General features: G+C 35.0%; 1 protein-coding gene across 1 annotated transcript; it reads left to right on the top strand.

Annotated features, from left to right (window-relative positions):
- The first annotated feature begins 54 nt into the window (after positions 1-54).
- On the top strand, positions 55-15,187 carry LOC123866328 (sorting nexin-25). Its single transcript, XM_045907813.1, has 17 exons — positions 55-487; positions 798-1,105; positions 1,440-1,612; positions 1,927-2,113; positions 2,694-2,940; positions 3,740-3,949; positions 4,294-4,468; positions 5,024-5,181; positions 5,413-5,586; positions 6,016-6,150; positions 6,647-6,787; positions 6,890-7,020; positions 7,465-7,604; positions 8,214-8,364; positions 8,736-8,869; positions 9,624-9,772; positions 12,930-15,187. Exons 1-17 carry the CDS (start codon positions 257-259, stop codon positions 12,984-12,986), a joined length of 2,901 nt encoding a protein of 966 aa, XP_045763769.1. The 5' UTR covers positions 55-256; the 3' UTR covers positions 12,987-15,187.
- The last annotated feature ends 1,879 nt before the right edge of the window (positions 15,188-17,066 follow it).

Raw genomic sequence — 17,066 nt, 5'->3', positions numbered from 1 at the left:
CATCTTCATGTCACATGTCATCAACATGTCATTTCAATAAAAGTAGAAAAGCAGCACAAAAGCAGTCACCGAGCAAAACATCAATGAAATAAATAAATAAGTACCTACTAAAAAATAAAATAGACTTGTTTTTGTTTAAAATTACGGATTATAATATAAACAATGTAAAACTATGAGTGTGATGACTATTAAAGGAAAGATAAAATAATTAAACAGTTAACTGAGGCTTCACTTAAAAATATAACGCGCTGAAATCATGTTCAAATGCCTCGTATACTTTTTAGTTCCAGTTATTTTATCAATGATATATTATTTCCCTTTTATATGGAGTTTGTTTTATTTATCACTTCTTAGTGTGTGTCTAATATGTGGAGTTTTTGTGTTAACCCTGTGGGGACATCTCGCGCTTTCTTCGCCGCACCAAACGTCTTTATTTTTGTTGGATAATATAGAAAAAGAGGCTAGGATATTGGAGACAACAATACGGGTTAGTATTAATTTATTTATAAAATATTTTCCTCTTCAAGTACTTGGGTACTGAGTAAATCAACTTTTATTCAAGACTGTCCCAAATTATTCAAAGCCCAGCCCAGTAATGCTGTTTGTATAACATTATATCAAACAGATATATTGAAATAAAGCAATATTTGCTGATTAATTAATACTGTAATAATTTTATAATTTTTTAAAATCCCTCTACTATGAAATTACTAACTAAGGAATAATATTGAATATCAAAATCTGAAATTTGCAACAAGTACCTGCTTATCGATTTAAAACTGTTTGATTTTTTTTAGGAAGACCAAAATAATTGGGTATATTTATCCAAAAAACCTCACTTACCAGTGCTTTTTGGTAGGACAGTGGACAGTCAAATACAACTTTTAATTGACTATTTCCTAAGAGACTTTGTTACTCGCTGGGTCAAGGAGCTCTCTCACAGACCAGAACCAGTTATTGACAAATTTAAAGAGCATATCTGGAATGCCATACAGAATCTGTATGAAAGATTACTGAAAGTGGATGCCGAGAAGTTATTAGCCAATGACATGGTGACAAAAATAACACAACATTTTGAACGCATAAGGATTGCTAGGAGTTGTGCGTAAGTGAAATTATTATTTTCAGTATTATTAATTAGACTTAAGTAATTTTTAAATAATGTTTTTTTTTGCGGGGCGGGCGCGTTGCCATTCTGTCGGACCCACTCAAGATTACGACGCGTCCGCGCGTTTTCCTTCCAATTTCTCGTAAATATTTAGAGTGCTCTACATGCTGGCTGCCCTGCAAGAAGCACCTAATACCACCTGGGCTACTGACTAACTGTTTGTCATAGTATGCCCAACTAGTTTAAAACCCATCGGGCGTTTTTATTCAATGGGCAAAGCCGTTAAATATAATTTAATAACATTAAAAAATAAAATGTTTTCTCTTTTCAGATTGGAACTAAACCAACCACCAGTGTTTGCCCTGGCTCCACATCTAATATCATCAGACACAGAGTTACACTATTTACGGCAAATGAGTGAACTGATTGTTATGTTCTTGATGCCTAGCTGTTACTCCCTTGTTCCAGCATCACATCTTCTAAGGGAGATTTTGGCATGCAAAAGTAAGTATAAAGTTTTGTCTTACAATTCTGTGTTTGTTGTGGGCTATTCTCAGACCTCATAGCTTTAGTTTTATGTTTACGAAATTACCTATCACCACTACATCATTAACTTTCATATCCAACAATTGACAATGAAAAAGTGTACAATGTTACGAAATAATCCATTAATTCAGGATATCTCCATTCCAAATTTCAGCCATATTGGTTCCGTCATTTTGATATAAAGGATTATTTAACAAACATCCAAACTTTCATATTTATAATGAACGTATGATCAGAAGTACCTTAGATTAAAATAAACATAATATTTGTAGTATTACAGCCAGCAATAGATCTCGTCACCGAACCAGATTATATAAACCAAAAGATAATTCAATATCTCGAAGCCCAGAAGGAAGTGGACGCCATGCATGTAAGGACCCATGAATATGCCAAAACATTTGAGGACTACATTAGACTGATAAATAGCTGCAATAATGTTGACACACTGAAGCGTTTACGGTTAGTGATGTAACTGACTATTGCTTTCGTTAGGTACTTATGATTAATGGAGCTTGAAGTTCTTTACAGTGACTCAACAAACTGAAAAGTGGTGTGATTACTTATTGCATAAGTACTATATGATGCTCATCTTCGACCGCGTGAATTTAGGTTTTTAAAAATCCAGTGTGAACTCTTATTTTTCGGAATAAAAAGTACTTTATCTACATATTATAGCAAGCTAGCTCTTTACCAAATAGACAATCCCTGAGACTTCGTCCATCTAGAATTGTTTTGTTTAAGTAGGTACGTACAGTAAAAATTCTTTGATTTTCTCTTACAAAAATGATATATGTGTAACAATATATATTTTCTCTTACAATAACAGTAACTAATAACTTAATAAATTCTGTTGCACTTGGCTAATTAGCCACTGCAACTAACTGCAATGTAAGTTTTTTACGGAAATGATTTGTTTATTGTTTCCTCGCATATGAGAAAAGTACTGTACAAGTCTCGGCCGTAAATTGCTTTATTCAAGGTCAATTGCTTCAGGCCTGGATAGTAATGTAATATTAATGTATACCTATGTGTTAATCAGGTACGATATTGTAACGCAAATCATGCAAGCGACCACGTTACAAAACATAAAAAGGGCGAAAGGCATTGACATAGACATGATAGAGAAGAGCAATAACCAGCACAACGTAAGCCGCCAGCAAGTGACCGACGCTAAGAAGTTGAAGAGATATATCGACCAACTGACTATAGCCAAGGCGGAATGTGAAGCGGCTTTGTGGAAGTTAGGCTGGGATGGGGCTTTCCCAGCCGTTGAGTCAGATAGCAAGGTAATGACAACGAGTTTCATAGACTGTACTCTATCCACGGAAAGAAGTTAGTATAGGGCTCTCTATATTACGTAATCCTATACAAATGACAAAGACAAAAAACTAAGTGGGCGTTAAGCATTTTGAGGAGCCAACCAATCACAAACGAACCTATGTTTTCAAATTGAATTTCGGATGCTTTTTGAAAACATAGTTTCTCTAATAGAGTAGTGCCTACGGAAAACGTAGGGTAACCTATACTAGGTAGGTCGCCATGTTTTGAAGCATTCTCGGTTATACAGATGGGCCGTGAAAAGCTAACAGACAGATAGATAGACCCACTTTTGCTTTTATAATATTAGTTCGTATTACTCATGGCTCATATTAATTTTTTTATAAAAAAAATTGATGAGCCCTTCTGTCTCATCATATTTTTTCATTCTCATTTCGTCTATGAGCTGGAGATAGATAGCAGAATGACATTAATAGGCTCCGTTTCTACCCTTTACTTATCCTAAAAAAGTAGTATAGGCTAGTTTAATTTTTTAACCCCCGACCAAAAAAGAGGGGTGTTATAAGTTTGACGTGTGTATCTGTGTATCTGTGTATCTGTCTGTGGCATCGTAGCTCCTAAACTAATGAACCGATTTTAATTTAGTTTTTTTTGTTTGAAAGGTGGCTTGATCGAGAGTGTTCTTAGCTATAATTCAAGAAAATCGGTTCAGCCGTTTGGAAGTTATCAGCTCTTTTCTAGTTATCACTGTAACCTTCACTGTCGGGCGTGTTATAAATTTTTAATTTACACTTGTTGTTGTTTCAGGCGATGCCGCTGCACAAAGTGATGGAAAGCGTAACAGGTCGACGCTACCTCTCGATGTTCCTCGAGACACTGTGCTCGCAGGGCCTGGTGGGGTTCTGGTCGGCCGTGGAGGAGCTGCGCCACAGCCCGCGCGGCAGCTGGCACCAGCTCGGCGCCGAGATATTCTACACCTACATCCGATCACCCAGTGCCGAAATAAAAGTCGATAAAGTATGTTGTTTATTAGAATTTAGCTTTTTAGTACCTGTACATACCTCAAAAGGAAAAAATCCGAAAACCGTGAATTTGTGGTTACATCACAAAAAAAAAACAAAATTAAAATGTGTTCATGGACAAATAATAATAATTAGTATTTTCAAACATTTATTTCCATAGAATCACAAAAATTATATAAAACACGTAACTTTATTTTATTTTTTGAGATTTGAGAACCAAATATTGTATTCCAAATCAGCATTTTTATTGAAGTTGCGTTCTGTTAAAATACAAAAATACACGCAAATTAGCTAATTGGATTTGATTACTTTTGGCTTATCTAATTCAATTGGTTGTAGGACACTAGAAAAAGAATGGAGGCATTTCTTTTAGGTGATAAGGGACCAGAAGTATTCTACGAAGTTCAGGACACAGTGGTTGACACGATTCAAGAGAAATATTATCATTCCTTTTTATTGAGCGACCAGTACAAGGCTTTGGTTGCTGAGTTGGCTACCGAAGAGGCTAATAAAGGTAAGGTAATATAAAGAAGTTGTCTACTAAAATCACTACCCATATGCGAAAGTGTGTTTGTCTGTTGGTTAGTTGGTTTGTCATTCAATCACGCTACAACAGAGCAATGAAATTATGTGATTTTCTGCATAGATGTAGTTAAATAATTGAAGTGATATAGACTACTTGTCAAATCAAAGATACCTATTTCACAGGTTTTTAAAACCCTAAATCCTCGCGGACGAAGTCGCGGGCATGAGCTAGTATGCTTTAACTTGTTGCACTGACAGAAAGTTTAAGTTGTTAAACTATTGCACTGATGAATAATAATTAGCTGTCTTTTTGCCCCTCCGTCCTTGAGGCCCTCTGACCTTAAACTCCTCCGTCCTTGAGGCCCTCTGGCCTTGAGCCCCTCCGTCCTTGAGCCCCTGTGACCTTGAGCCCCTCTGATCTTGAACCCCTGCGACCTTGAGCTCTGACGATTACAGAAACAAAACATACGCAGAATTCTATTTTTGAAAATGAGTCCGCAAAGGTTTTTCTATTTAGGTTTACATAGTGAGCATTTTGTTACAGAACTTTGTTCAGAGAGATCACCCATCGAGGATCGTCAGCTCTCGAACGAGTCGGTATCGTCAGCGGAAAGCGCGGGCACCGTACATCTGACGGAACACTCCACTTACGCAAGAAGAAAACTAGACCAGTTGCAAGAACGCCATAATAACAAGACTCAGGTATGAAATTAATGAACCAAATCTATTTAAAAATATTATTTAATTATTTTTTATTTATAGATGTCAAAATTTCAAGTTTCTAATCCCAGCAGTTTAGGCTGTGTGTTGATATATCAGTCAGTTAGTTCATCAGGCCAGTCTTTTTTATAATATCTATAGATATGGATCCCACTGGGAGTGTGGTCCGTCATCACCAAATCTTCTTCAGTCTGTACGTATATAATTTTTCAGGCTTTAGCAGCACTCCGAGCGTCACTAAAACCGGAATCGCCAGCGCTGGCGATGCTCGCGAATGAAGTGGAGAGACTGGCGGGCGAACAGATGCGCCTCGAAGCGCATCTCGCCCGGACTGACACATGGGCAGAACATCTAGGACGATGGCGGGCCACTGTGCATAGCGCCGAGGTAATTGGGTTTGCTTCATGTTTAATGTCAGGGCTTGTGTCCTTCCGAACATCATTAAAAACGCAATTAGTTCGGAAGTCCACGGCTTTGCCTCGTCCAATATTTCTCCGCCGGCGCGCGGCGATTACTTTATTTCCGGCCTGGATAGTAGTGTATTATTTCTCGCAAAAATAATATAAGACCAGCACATGAAATTATATTTCCTTCACTTAAATAGTCCCCGTCGAACTTAACTTTTTTTAACTAAGTACATGTATAGATTTGCGCTTGACTGCAATCACACTAAATGATAGGTGATGATGCAGCTTAATGTGGATCGGTTGAACTGTTGATCCTTTGCGGCGTGATTAAAAGAACAAACCAATAAACCGACAAACAAACACACTTTAGCATTTATAATATGGGAAGTGATGCTTTGTTTTCACACAGGTTATAGACGAATCCAAGCCACCACAATTTGTAATAGTAGTGCACATGGCGGAACAGGAACCGACTAATGAGGATGAAAAACCTGAGCAGATATCCACCGGCTGGGTGTTACTGAGGACTCTTAACGAATTTCAGGTATTCCTAAAGGAGTCAAATATTTTATGTGTCATCTGTAAAAAGTAATTGTTACAGATATAAAATAACAGAAATGCACGACACTTTGTCTGCGTGGATTCAGATTTGTAAAAATCCCGTAAAAAAACAACTTTTTATTTCCCGACATAATAAGCCTAGTCCCGTCACTGGCATGCAAACTATGTCTGTACCAAATTTCATCAAAATCGGTGAAATGGATGGGCAGTGACAAGGTAACAGACAGACACACAACATAGTTAGCCAAATTCCGGCTGTATAGCGCTTTCTGTTGAGCACCTTTCTATTTTAAATCTTTATTTTAAGTATTTAAGCAAACTGCCCTCTAGCAGAATTTGAAACCGAAAATATCATTCAAATAATATTTTATTCATCATAAAGATGAAAATTAATCAATTTTGTTAAAATTGCCCTAACTAGTTCATTTACATTTAGTAACTTTCAAGTACAACACTGAGTTTTCAATATAATTTTTCAGGAGCTCCATCGAAAGTTGAGGCCTATGTGTTCAGAGTTAAAAAATTTAGAACTACCGTCAAATTCTTTTAAGTTTATTTTTGGGAAGAATGACAAAAATTCATTAGAAAAAGCTAAGATTTTAATACAAAAATATTTAGAAGTAAGTGTTATTTATTTTAATTATGTTCTCTTGAATCTATTTCCTTAATTCTATTTTTATATTTTAATATTGCAGTATTCAATATTTTAATGCAATTTTCAGTTTGTATTAGAAGACGATAGATTGAACCAAAGTGAAGCATTGTACACATTCCTCAATCCAAGTTCTGAGTATATGAAACAAGGCGATTTACCAAAGAAAAATAAATTTTCCTTTTCTACATTATTTAAAAGGTAAAGGTATTTGTCATTATCATACTTATTTTACTAAAAAAATTAATCATAATTGACTCTACTTTTTCAACCCTTCCTTTCAGCTTTGCCGTAGTCGGGTAAAAAGTTAAAATGTACATTCTTAAGTATTTTGGATTTTTCGAAAATCAACTGGTTGTTAAATAGGCTAGTAGTTAGTACTATTGTATTTAGTACATAGTTTGGTATAGTTGGTGCAAATCAAATAGTCTAATCTAAAGTAGACTAAGGTCTTAATACACCAGCTTGGCTGAGATCTGTTTTTGTACAATGCACAGTCCTTGCACACACCTTGTGTTCAGAATGGACTAAGTACTTAGGATTTAGTTACTTACTAAGAATAAGGAGCGAAATAAAATGAAAATGAAAATATGTTATTGAAATCCTTCCTTTGCATAATTTTAAATAGAGTGTGATTTGTTATAGTACGAGTAACGACGCCACAAGTAGGTCGTCTCAGGAGAAGGAGGCGTTCGCACATTTGTCGGCCGACGAAGACGAGATATCGCTGTACCTGGACGGAAACGGCGACGCGGCCGCCAAGAACGTGCACAGCTCAATGCGTGGTAGGTTTGTACTTGATAACTTGAATCAACCCATCGCCAGCTGTCACCTAAGCACGGGTCTCCTCTCACACTGAGAATGGTTTGGGCATAGTCCACCACGCTGGCCAAGTGCGGATTGAGTCACTTCACGCATATTTGAGAACCTTATGGAGAAAATTTCAGGCATGGTTTCTTCACGATGTTTATTTTCACCATTAGAGGTGAGTGCCCAATATCTAACTCCGGAAACGCTCTTCCAATATTGGTTTAGAATATACAATTGTAGCAAGAAAATAATAATAACTGTTGCTGTGATCGCAATGTATTATAAAACCCCCTGAGCAAAAAGTGCATGTAATTACATGCAAAAAAAATACCATTTTGGGTAAGAAATGTCAGTAAAACAATTTTTCTGCAATTTTCTGTCTTACTGTCATGACAATCGGTTTCAACATTGAAATAGCAATAAGACAATGGCGTGTTTAAATCAAACCAGTAATAAATAGCCCTAGATAATAATCGGAAATGTTTTTGTTTAAAGGCTTTGAAATAATTATCATCTGACTGATTTATCATGTATTATCGAGTGAGTTTGCTTGGACAAAGTAAGATAAATAATTGAATTTTTAGGGGCGGGTCCCCTAAGCGAGGAGCGAGACAGTATAGCGGAACCACTGTACGCACTGCTCAGTGAAGTGTTTGACATGCGAGGCGTATTCCGATGGCTCAGAAAAACGCTGGTCACTTTCGTACAAATCACTTACGGCCGGACTATTAACAGGTATAACACCAGTTTATTTTAGAACTTTTTATTTAGTATCAATAGCAGAATTGTTAAAGGAGTGTGTTAGAGTCTAACACACTCCTTCAACAATTTTGCTATTCACTTATACCACTTCGTTATTCATCTAACAGTTAGACGAACAACGAAGTGATCCTATAAGGGTTCTTTTTTTCTTTGGAGAAACGGAACCCTAAAAGGACTCTAAAACTCAAGGTGTTTAGAATGGTCCTATGTCGCATTCTTCAATAGAAATAGCAGTTTTTGAAAACTTCCACCTTTTTGGGCGATAACTCAAAAACTATTTTTTTGTAGTTAACTGTTTTTAAGAAATAGGTAAACAGAGTATTTAAGTGTTTATATCTCGACAGGCAAATCAAAGAGACAATATCGTGGCTGTTCTCGGAGCAAATGCTGCATTATTACATTAGTATAGTATTGAAGTCGTGGTGGCCGGGAGGCGTACTTAGCGAGACTATTACCAACAGAAATATTAGAGATAAAGGTAAGGCTATATTTTAAAACTAGCTAATGTCCGCAACTTTTTCCGCGTGGACTACACTTTCAAACCCCTATTTTACCCCCTTAAGGGTTGAATTTCCAGAAATTTTTCTTAGTAGATGTCTACGTCATAATAGCTATCTGCTTGCCTTTCAGCGCAATCCGTCCAGTGAACTATTTGTTTTATATATTATATAGACTAATACTGCGCAGTCTAGATTTTGTAATGGCTTTCAAAACAATCTCACACGATAGTTGAATATCACATGACATGTCACATATTGTCATTTACTATGGTTGACATATTGACGTACAACGTAAACCGTTAGTGCGTACAAAAACTTGAGATTTTGCATTTAGCTTTTCTCGATAACATAGATAAGAAAGGATTTTTAGAAACTACCAGAGTGAAGCAAGGCTACTTGTTCAAGGAGGGCCAGAAGTCTGCGTTATAGAGAAAATGCACATGCTAAATCTCAGGTTTTTAGACAGCGGTTTGAGCTATTTTTTTTTTCATTCATTATAGGCAAGCGCTTGACCACAATCACACCTGATGGAAAGTGATGATGTGGCCTAAGATGGGACGCGTTTACCTAGACGGTGCCTATTCACTCTTGTTTTAAAGATACCCGGATAAATAAGTGAAAAGAAGAGTATATAAATCAGTCATAAAACGTATTTTACTCTCGACTTAAATCGTCTCAGGTAAAAATGGCTTGTTTTATGGCCTTGTTGTTCAGTCTAGTATTTGTTGGTAGAGCACACGCGCACGCTGGCGCTGCAGCAGCTGAGCGAGGCGGTGGTGGGCACGCTGTCGTCGCTGGTGGGCGCGCACGCGGCGGCGCGCGGCGCGCACAAGCTGTTCGCCACGCTGCAGAACCCCACGCACAACAAACAACTCTTCTATGTGAGTACTCAACTGCATAAGTCTGTGTTCTGAGTGACGGCGCACCACGCTGACGGAATGAGCGGCGCATTTAACAAAATGCTCGACACGTTTGAACCTGAACGGAGAGCGAGCGGGCGCGCACTTGTCACCTACCACCTTATTATCGGTGTCATTTTTTACATGGATATAGTTAAAGACCTGGAAACCTGAAGCTACTTTTTATCTCGGAAAATCAAAATGTTCCCACGGGATTTTAAAAACCTATATTTTTAACGAGTTTCTTGTAAATAAATAGCCAAAAGTATATTTATATTTTTTTACTTACTATAGAAAAGAGTAGAAAAACAACAGTTACAAAAGCAATGGAAAGTGGACCAAAGACAAAACTCAATGATATTGCTATTATCATGAGTGTTGCAATTACGAAAATATTTCGTTTCGATTCCTTGAATGATATTACAACTTGTTCAGGTCTTGCTTCTATGTAGGATACAGTCTGAAAATAAAATAATGAAATCGATTAGAAGTTACAGAAATATTGTGAGCTGTTATAATATGTAATACATGAAAATTTTTAAAGTACTTACTGAGTAACTTAAATTGCTGCTGTTTCTGACCATAAGTAACTTCTCGCCAAGTATGCTGTCTGCAAAACATTTAATCAATAGATTAAATCATTTTACACTTCTAATCTCACAAAAAGTTCTCATAAAAAAATCATAGTTTTAAACTAGGTATAGGTATCTTTCCTTCTCAATTTGTAATTTTCACCACATGCATGGGTTTAACATTTTACTTTTTACTGCTCTGCCGCTGAACCGACCTTGACCAAAGTTACAGAAATAGCTTTCATCCTAGAGACTCACATTTAAGCCACTTTTTAGTGTTCCGTAATCTGTTACCTCAAAAGGAACCCTTATAGGATCACTTCGCTGTCTAATGGTCTGTCTATCTAGTCTGTCAAGACCCGTCAAGTACATCAAAACCTATAGGGTACTTCCCGTTGACATAGAATCATGAAATTTGGCAGGTAGCAATGTCTTATAGGCAGCACAAGTAAAGGGAAAAATCCGCAAAGAGTGAATTTGTGGTTACATCACAAAAAGTGTACGTAGTCGAAATTCCTCGAACACGTACGAAACGATTTGCTTCCTCTTTCCTAATTCGAACCGCTAGGATATGGAACGCCCTTCCGGCGTCAGTTTTCCTTTCCACCTATAATATGGGTACCTTCAAGTCAAGAGTGAATAGGCAACTTCTAGGCAAGCGCGCTCCATCTTAGGCTGCATCATCACTTGCTAGCAGGTCTGATTGCAGCCAAGCGCTAGTCTATATAATTAAAAAAAAAAAAAAAGTGTTATTTCTTATACTACGGTACGGAACCTTTCGTGTGCGAGTCCGACTCGCACTTGACTGATTTTTTATACTATAAAAATTCTTTCGACCGAGAAAACTTGGATCGCTTAATAATTTTGCCAATAATATTCTACTTACCGCTGCTATCAACGCCAATCTTATTAACTTCATCTAATTCTCCATTCCTTATAATTATTTGGCTGGAATCCTCGTTATAGCAATACATTTGTTCTGCCAAAGTACTCGTAAAGTCGGCCGTGTTATTCTCGAACCGTCGTTTAATTTCGTTCAAAAAAAGAAATGCTCTTGATCGTTGACAAAGCTAAAATGAATAAAATGTATTTTTGACTTTCACTCCAAAAGTGTTCACAAATCACATGTTTACAAATATAATCCCATATTATCATTTAAAATGTTTGTCTATCTGTATGTACGAGCTAATCTTTGGAACTGCATAACCAATTTTGGTGACTTTCGTAAGCAGCAGAAGTATTATGAAAAAGCCTGGAAGTGATCTATGCTACTTTATATCCCCGGAAAAGTTTCCTACTATATTTTTGAAATGTAGTAGGAAACTTTTCGACAGAACATGTCGACGAAATCGCTTACAAAATAAATGCTTGGTAAAATTCGCATAAACTAATAAACTATAAATCTATTTTATATTATATTTTCTATGAAGGGAATCCTGTCTATAATATTCAGAATATATAAAGTACACCATAAATAATAATAATGTTCAAATGTGGAATCTAGCCAAAATTCTTGTATTGGACAGCCCCACGCAGTCTCTACTGAAATTAATTTTGATCACAAGTTTTATATAACTACTATATATAATTTTAAACCTGATTCGTAGCTTTTCATCAGGTATTTTTAGTCCGATTGACTGTCATTTGGCACAGTGGTAAATATTTAAAGCTAAGCGAGCGGGTTTGATTCCCAAAATGAAATAATTTGCGGACCATCTACTAAACAAGGAGATCTAGTTTATTGCAGCTATACTAACTACTTATGTTGCATATATTTTAATCTTGTGGTTTTAAGTTATACAGAGTTCAATTAAATATTATTAAAAAATTTTTTTGAATACATACCCTGTCAGTAACACAAAAGAAAAAATATTCACTTTCAATTACATAGTGTAATAAGTATTTCCCATGGGAATATGTCATTTTATGATTGCAATTAGTAATTTTTTTGAGCACTTCGTCCACTATTTCTATAAAATTCCCATCACAGGTTGCATATTTATTCAAAACTGTCTTTCGGAGTGCCACAGCACTAAAAAGAATCGGCATCGCGGAGTTTAAATAAAAATGTTTACATTTTAAATTAATCGCCCGTTTATTTTTACTAGGTATTTATTTTTAGCTTCAAGTCGAGACTTTTATTTGTAAATGGTAGAACTTTTTGAACAACTTTTCGACACAATGTTTTAAAGTAATCTGTGAGACGGTTAACGTTTTCAGGGACAGCACATTCTTCCGCAAATTTACGCTCGCACCGATATCATATAGATACCACACAAGCTAAAATTAGGTGATATGTGGGCACGCTCTTAAAATGTTCTTCGCTCAAGTGTCATTTCCTATTAATCAATTCGCGCTTGATGGGATGCGACACCGCGTAACAGCACTACGGTGCATGAGCATGCTATGAGCCAATTTTGATAAATTACATTTTGAAAGTTATTTTAAACTAATTGATCGATTTTAGTTATCAACATAGACGCTCGTCAGCTGTCTCAAAACTACAACGTGCACAAGCACATAATATTAGCGTTTTATATTAAAGGGCTTATTTCTTTATTTTACAGGAAATCTTCGAACTAGTCCTACTTGAAGTATTTCCAGAGCTGAAGCGCTATCAGTGAATGTGAGTTAAAGTAGATTGAATAGATTTAATAGAAAAATATATCTACAGGGACTCTTGAAACAACCAATTTCATACATTCCGTTTATATATTGAACAAGCTTTATTTTTGAACCACCTAAGTTTTTGAATTCCATATGAATAATTCAAACATAATTATTGTTGCTTCAATTTACGTATGTTACTTTCTGGTTCCATTTTTTTTTTTGGAAATTATTGAAATAACCATTATTTTATTAATGTCGTATAAAGCCAGAGTGGGTATAAACTATAAAGCAAAGATTTGATCTCAATATCGCTCTCATATTTTATCTGTTATGTAGATGTAGCTAAATGCTTAGTTTTATGAGTTCTGTGATCGCTTTAGCTAAATTAGCTGTGTGCCAAGATTTATGCTCTCTACTTATTTTACGATCCTGGGTTATTAAGTTAGTGTAAGTTAAGCACTACACAAATGTTTTGTTGGACCCAGTGCCATTTTTTAGGTACCTGAAATTTTAATAAGGATCGTCATTACACATAATATAGAAATGTTTTAGTCTAATTAACCATTTTAAAAGTGTTACACTAAGACATTGAATGAATGTGTATTGGATTGTTCCGAGACTAATTTTGATAATAATGTTTAGACGTTTCGTAATTATTTTTCTACTTATGATGATAGGTTGTATGTTATTGGGCCATTTGACAAAATATTTTAACTTCGATTCTTTTAGTACGACTACATAATCAAACAATTTCAGAAACAATCTTTACCAATTAAGGAAATAAATCGACAAATTATGATGCAAATGGATTAGCAAAAATCTAAAAAAAGTGTTTTAAAGTTGTTCTAGTCCTTTTAAAATTTAAAATAAAATCATAAATGTAATAAATAAATATAAATATGTATGTGTATAACGCATTGACTTGAGAAAACAACTGGATGTCTAAGTTATTAATATCATATTATAATAATATGTTTGAGTATAAAAAACATAGATACCTACTGTCTTTAATTTTGTCTAATGAATAGAAGATTAATGTACATCTATCTATTCAATATATATTAAAATTTAGGCGAGTATGTTACATACAGATTATTATAGATGTAAGCACATTCCAAAGTTCTTAAGTATTAAATAAATTGAAACAGTCAGGATCAGATATATGCATAAATAGATTTAAAAAAATGCCACGCGATCACCGGAACCTAAAGCCATTTTATACATATCCAAGGGTTCATTATCGCATATACTTGTATGATGTATTGTTGGTCTATGGCATGTACCTATGTTATAAATAAAGAAAACTAGTCGAAGATGGTATAGGTAACATATTATAACTTATATTTCATTATTATATAATATCATAACATATTCATTATTTTGATATAGTGATTTGTCTTAATATCTACGTATGTTTGTGTAAACTATGGTAAAGTAAGTATATATTTAGTAACATTAGCGCTTGCTTATGTTGGACCTCCCAACTTTTTAATATTTTTGGTATTTGTATTATTTAATAATATTATCACATTTTATAGCCGTGTCTGATGCTGACTGTACTCTTCTATTGTGAAATAAGGTGGTATTCAAAATACCCATATTAGACGTTGTTACGCAAAGAAGATTCAATACACAAAGTTAGTTTTAATATTTGTTTGTTGCATGCTTCTTGCGTAATAATATGCAATTTATTTTAACTTAATATTGAGGCTGGATTATAAGAATATATGTAGGTACTTATTTATGTATGATTACCATATTACTTATTGTCTAGTTTTTATGAAAAGCTTTTAAAATTCACTTTTCTCTTAGTTTTTAAGGCTGAAATAATTATTTTAAATATAGTTCAGTATATTTCTATGTTAGATGAAGAAACAGCATTTATCTTTTTTTTATTTATTAACTTTTAATTTTTATAGAGGAAGGTTGGAGGCAAATAGTAATTATTTTAATTCGGTAGAGTAAAAGTAAGTATCGAAATACGTAGTTCTGTTTGGTCAATCTTTAGAATCTCGCTTGTGCAAACTTGTATTTTCTGGAATATTATATTAAGTAGGTATAGTTTTTTCGTTGTAGCATGGTGCGGGTGACAAGCAAGTGTTAGTTTATCATTTCATAAATTAATATTTGAGTCTGATTTGACTTAAATTTAAATATCACACTAATATTATAAAAGCGAAAGTTTGTATGTGTGTGTGTGTGTGTGTGTGTATATTTGTTACTCCTTCACGTAAAAACCACTGGACGGATTTGGCTGAAATTAGGAATGGAGATAGATAGTATCCTGGATTAGCACATAGGCTACTTTTTATCCCGGAAAATCAAAAAGTTCCCACGGGATTTTGAAAAACCTAAATCCACGCGGGCGAAGTCGCGGGCGTAAGCTAGTAGAAAATATAAGGCTTGATTTGAATAAATTCAGTAGAAATATTTTTACAACTCATGATACTAAAATTGTATTATCTATCAATAAGAAGTTTTGACGTTGTAAACCACCAGTCTTGCTCCGTCAATATTGAAGCGTTTTTAATGTCGGCCCACGTCCGAAAATGTACTAACTATACCTAATAAAGTGAATAATGAAATTCTAAAGAAGTACACTTAAACGAAATAAAATCATGACAAATAACTAATAGTTTTCGGGAGAAATAAACGTTACTATATCGCCTAACATTTCATCTTGGGATCTGGCTACAATTTAACACGAGAGAATTTGATGTGACTAGAGTTCAGAGAAAGTTTAATCGAATTATCGTAAATAACGATTAATAAAATTAAGTTTGTCCAATAGGAATGTGTGGCGCAACATTCAAGCAATAAACGATTTTTCTTTCCTTCTTTCTTTCAATTAGTAAAATCAAGTTACGATTCTCAGAGTCTAGAATCGATTAAAAATGACATAAGACGTATTCGTTTGATTCAGCAGGATAATAATTGCCATTGGCATTGTTTTTTCCGATATCTGGAATATCCAGTAATTCCGGAGATATCCGGAATTCAGGTAATTCCTACCTGGTACTTACGCTTATAATGAGAAAATAATCTTCAACCACGCTGCGAAGATCAAAAACGGAAAAGAAAATATGGTGGGACTGGGTAAGTCTACTGGTGGTGGGCTAAGTCGGAACATACGAAAAACGGAGGCCACACTCAACAATGAATTCCGGATATTGATGACGGGACAAATAATAATGAATACCATTGACCTGCCACCATGCTACAATGAAAATAATAATAAAGTAATATATTAAAAATAACTTAATGATGCCAACAAAAAAACAACCTGATTTTTTAATAAAAAGTACTTCTCTATCGAATTAAAACCTCTTGAACTTTGCAATGTATAGGTAGGTAGGTAGTTGTATAGTGTAAATTATTACAGTACGCGGCAGGAAATAATGCACATCGAACTTTAGAAAGAGATTTCGGCTTCGTAGAGCGTCGTCTCTGTCACTCATACCTGTGTGACGTTTTGTCGGTCTCAACGACAGAGACAACCGTCTACGAAACCGTTATCTCACTCTTGACGTGGAATATTTTCTACCGGGTACTGTAATAGAGAAACTTTGACAAAACCAAAGCGCAAGAGTCGTAGCACACTATCATATTAAATTGGCCTAACTGTCTGAATTGTATAAAACTCAAAATTCGAAAAACGTACGAGTACTATACTATATACAAGGAGAGAAATTAAAATAGGGCTCTCTCTCTTATGTAATCTCATACAAAAGAAAGAGTCAGTGAGTGTACACCATTTTCAGTGATCAACCAATCATAAACGAGTCTGTGTTTTCTGTAATACTCTACCCACGGAAACAAGTTAATAATAGGAAAACAGGTTTTTTTGTGATTGGTTTGTCACTCCAAATGGTTAACGCCGACTGATTTTTGTCTTTGTCATTTGTATGGGATTATGTAACAGAGAGGGCCCTATATTAACTTCCCTCCGTGGATACAGTAAGTATAACTAATGTTGTCACTAGTTATATTAAAATTGACTGTCTTCTATTGCACAATATAAGAAATAGATATAGTTGTAAGATACATAAATGTATTAACTTTCTATCTGCCCTTTTTGCTAATACAAAAAGTAC

Source organism: Maniola jurtina, chromosome 6 (genome assembly GCF_905333055.1).
Source record: "Maniola jurtina chromosome 6, ilManJurt1.1, whole genome shotgun sequence".
Classification (NCBI taxonomy): domain Eukaryota; kingdom Metazoa; phylum Arthropoda; class Insecta; order Lepidoptera; family Nymphalidae; genus Maniola; species Maniola jurtina.
Note: the sequence above shows the minus strand (reverse complement) of the source record. Positions and strands in the feature narration are given on the sequence as shown.

Excerpts from the sequence above, each read along its gene's own strand:
- LOC123866328 (XM_045907813.1), top strand. The coding sequence starts at position 257 with ATGTTCAAATGCCTCGTATACTTTTTAGTTCCAGTTATTTTATCAATG. Across the intron at positions 6,151-6,646 it reads GGACTCTTAACGAATTTCAG|GAGCTCCATCGAAAGTTGAG; the intron begins GTATTCCTAAAG and ends ATAATTTTTCAG. Across the intron at positions 8,870-9,623 it reads CAGAAATATTAGAGATAAAG|AGCACACGCGCACGCTGGCG; the intron begins GTAAGGCTATAT and ends ATTTGTTGGTAG.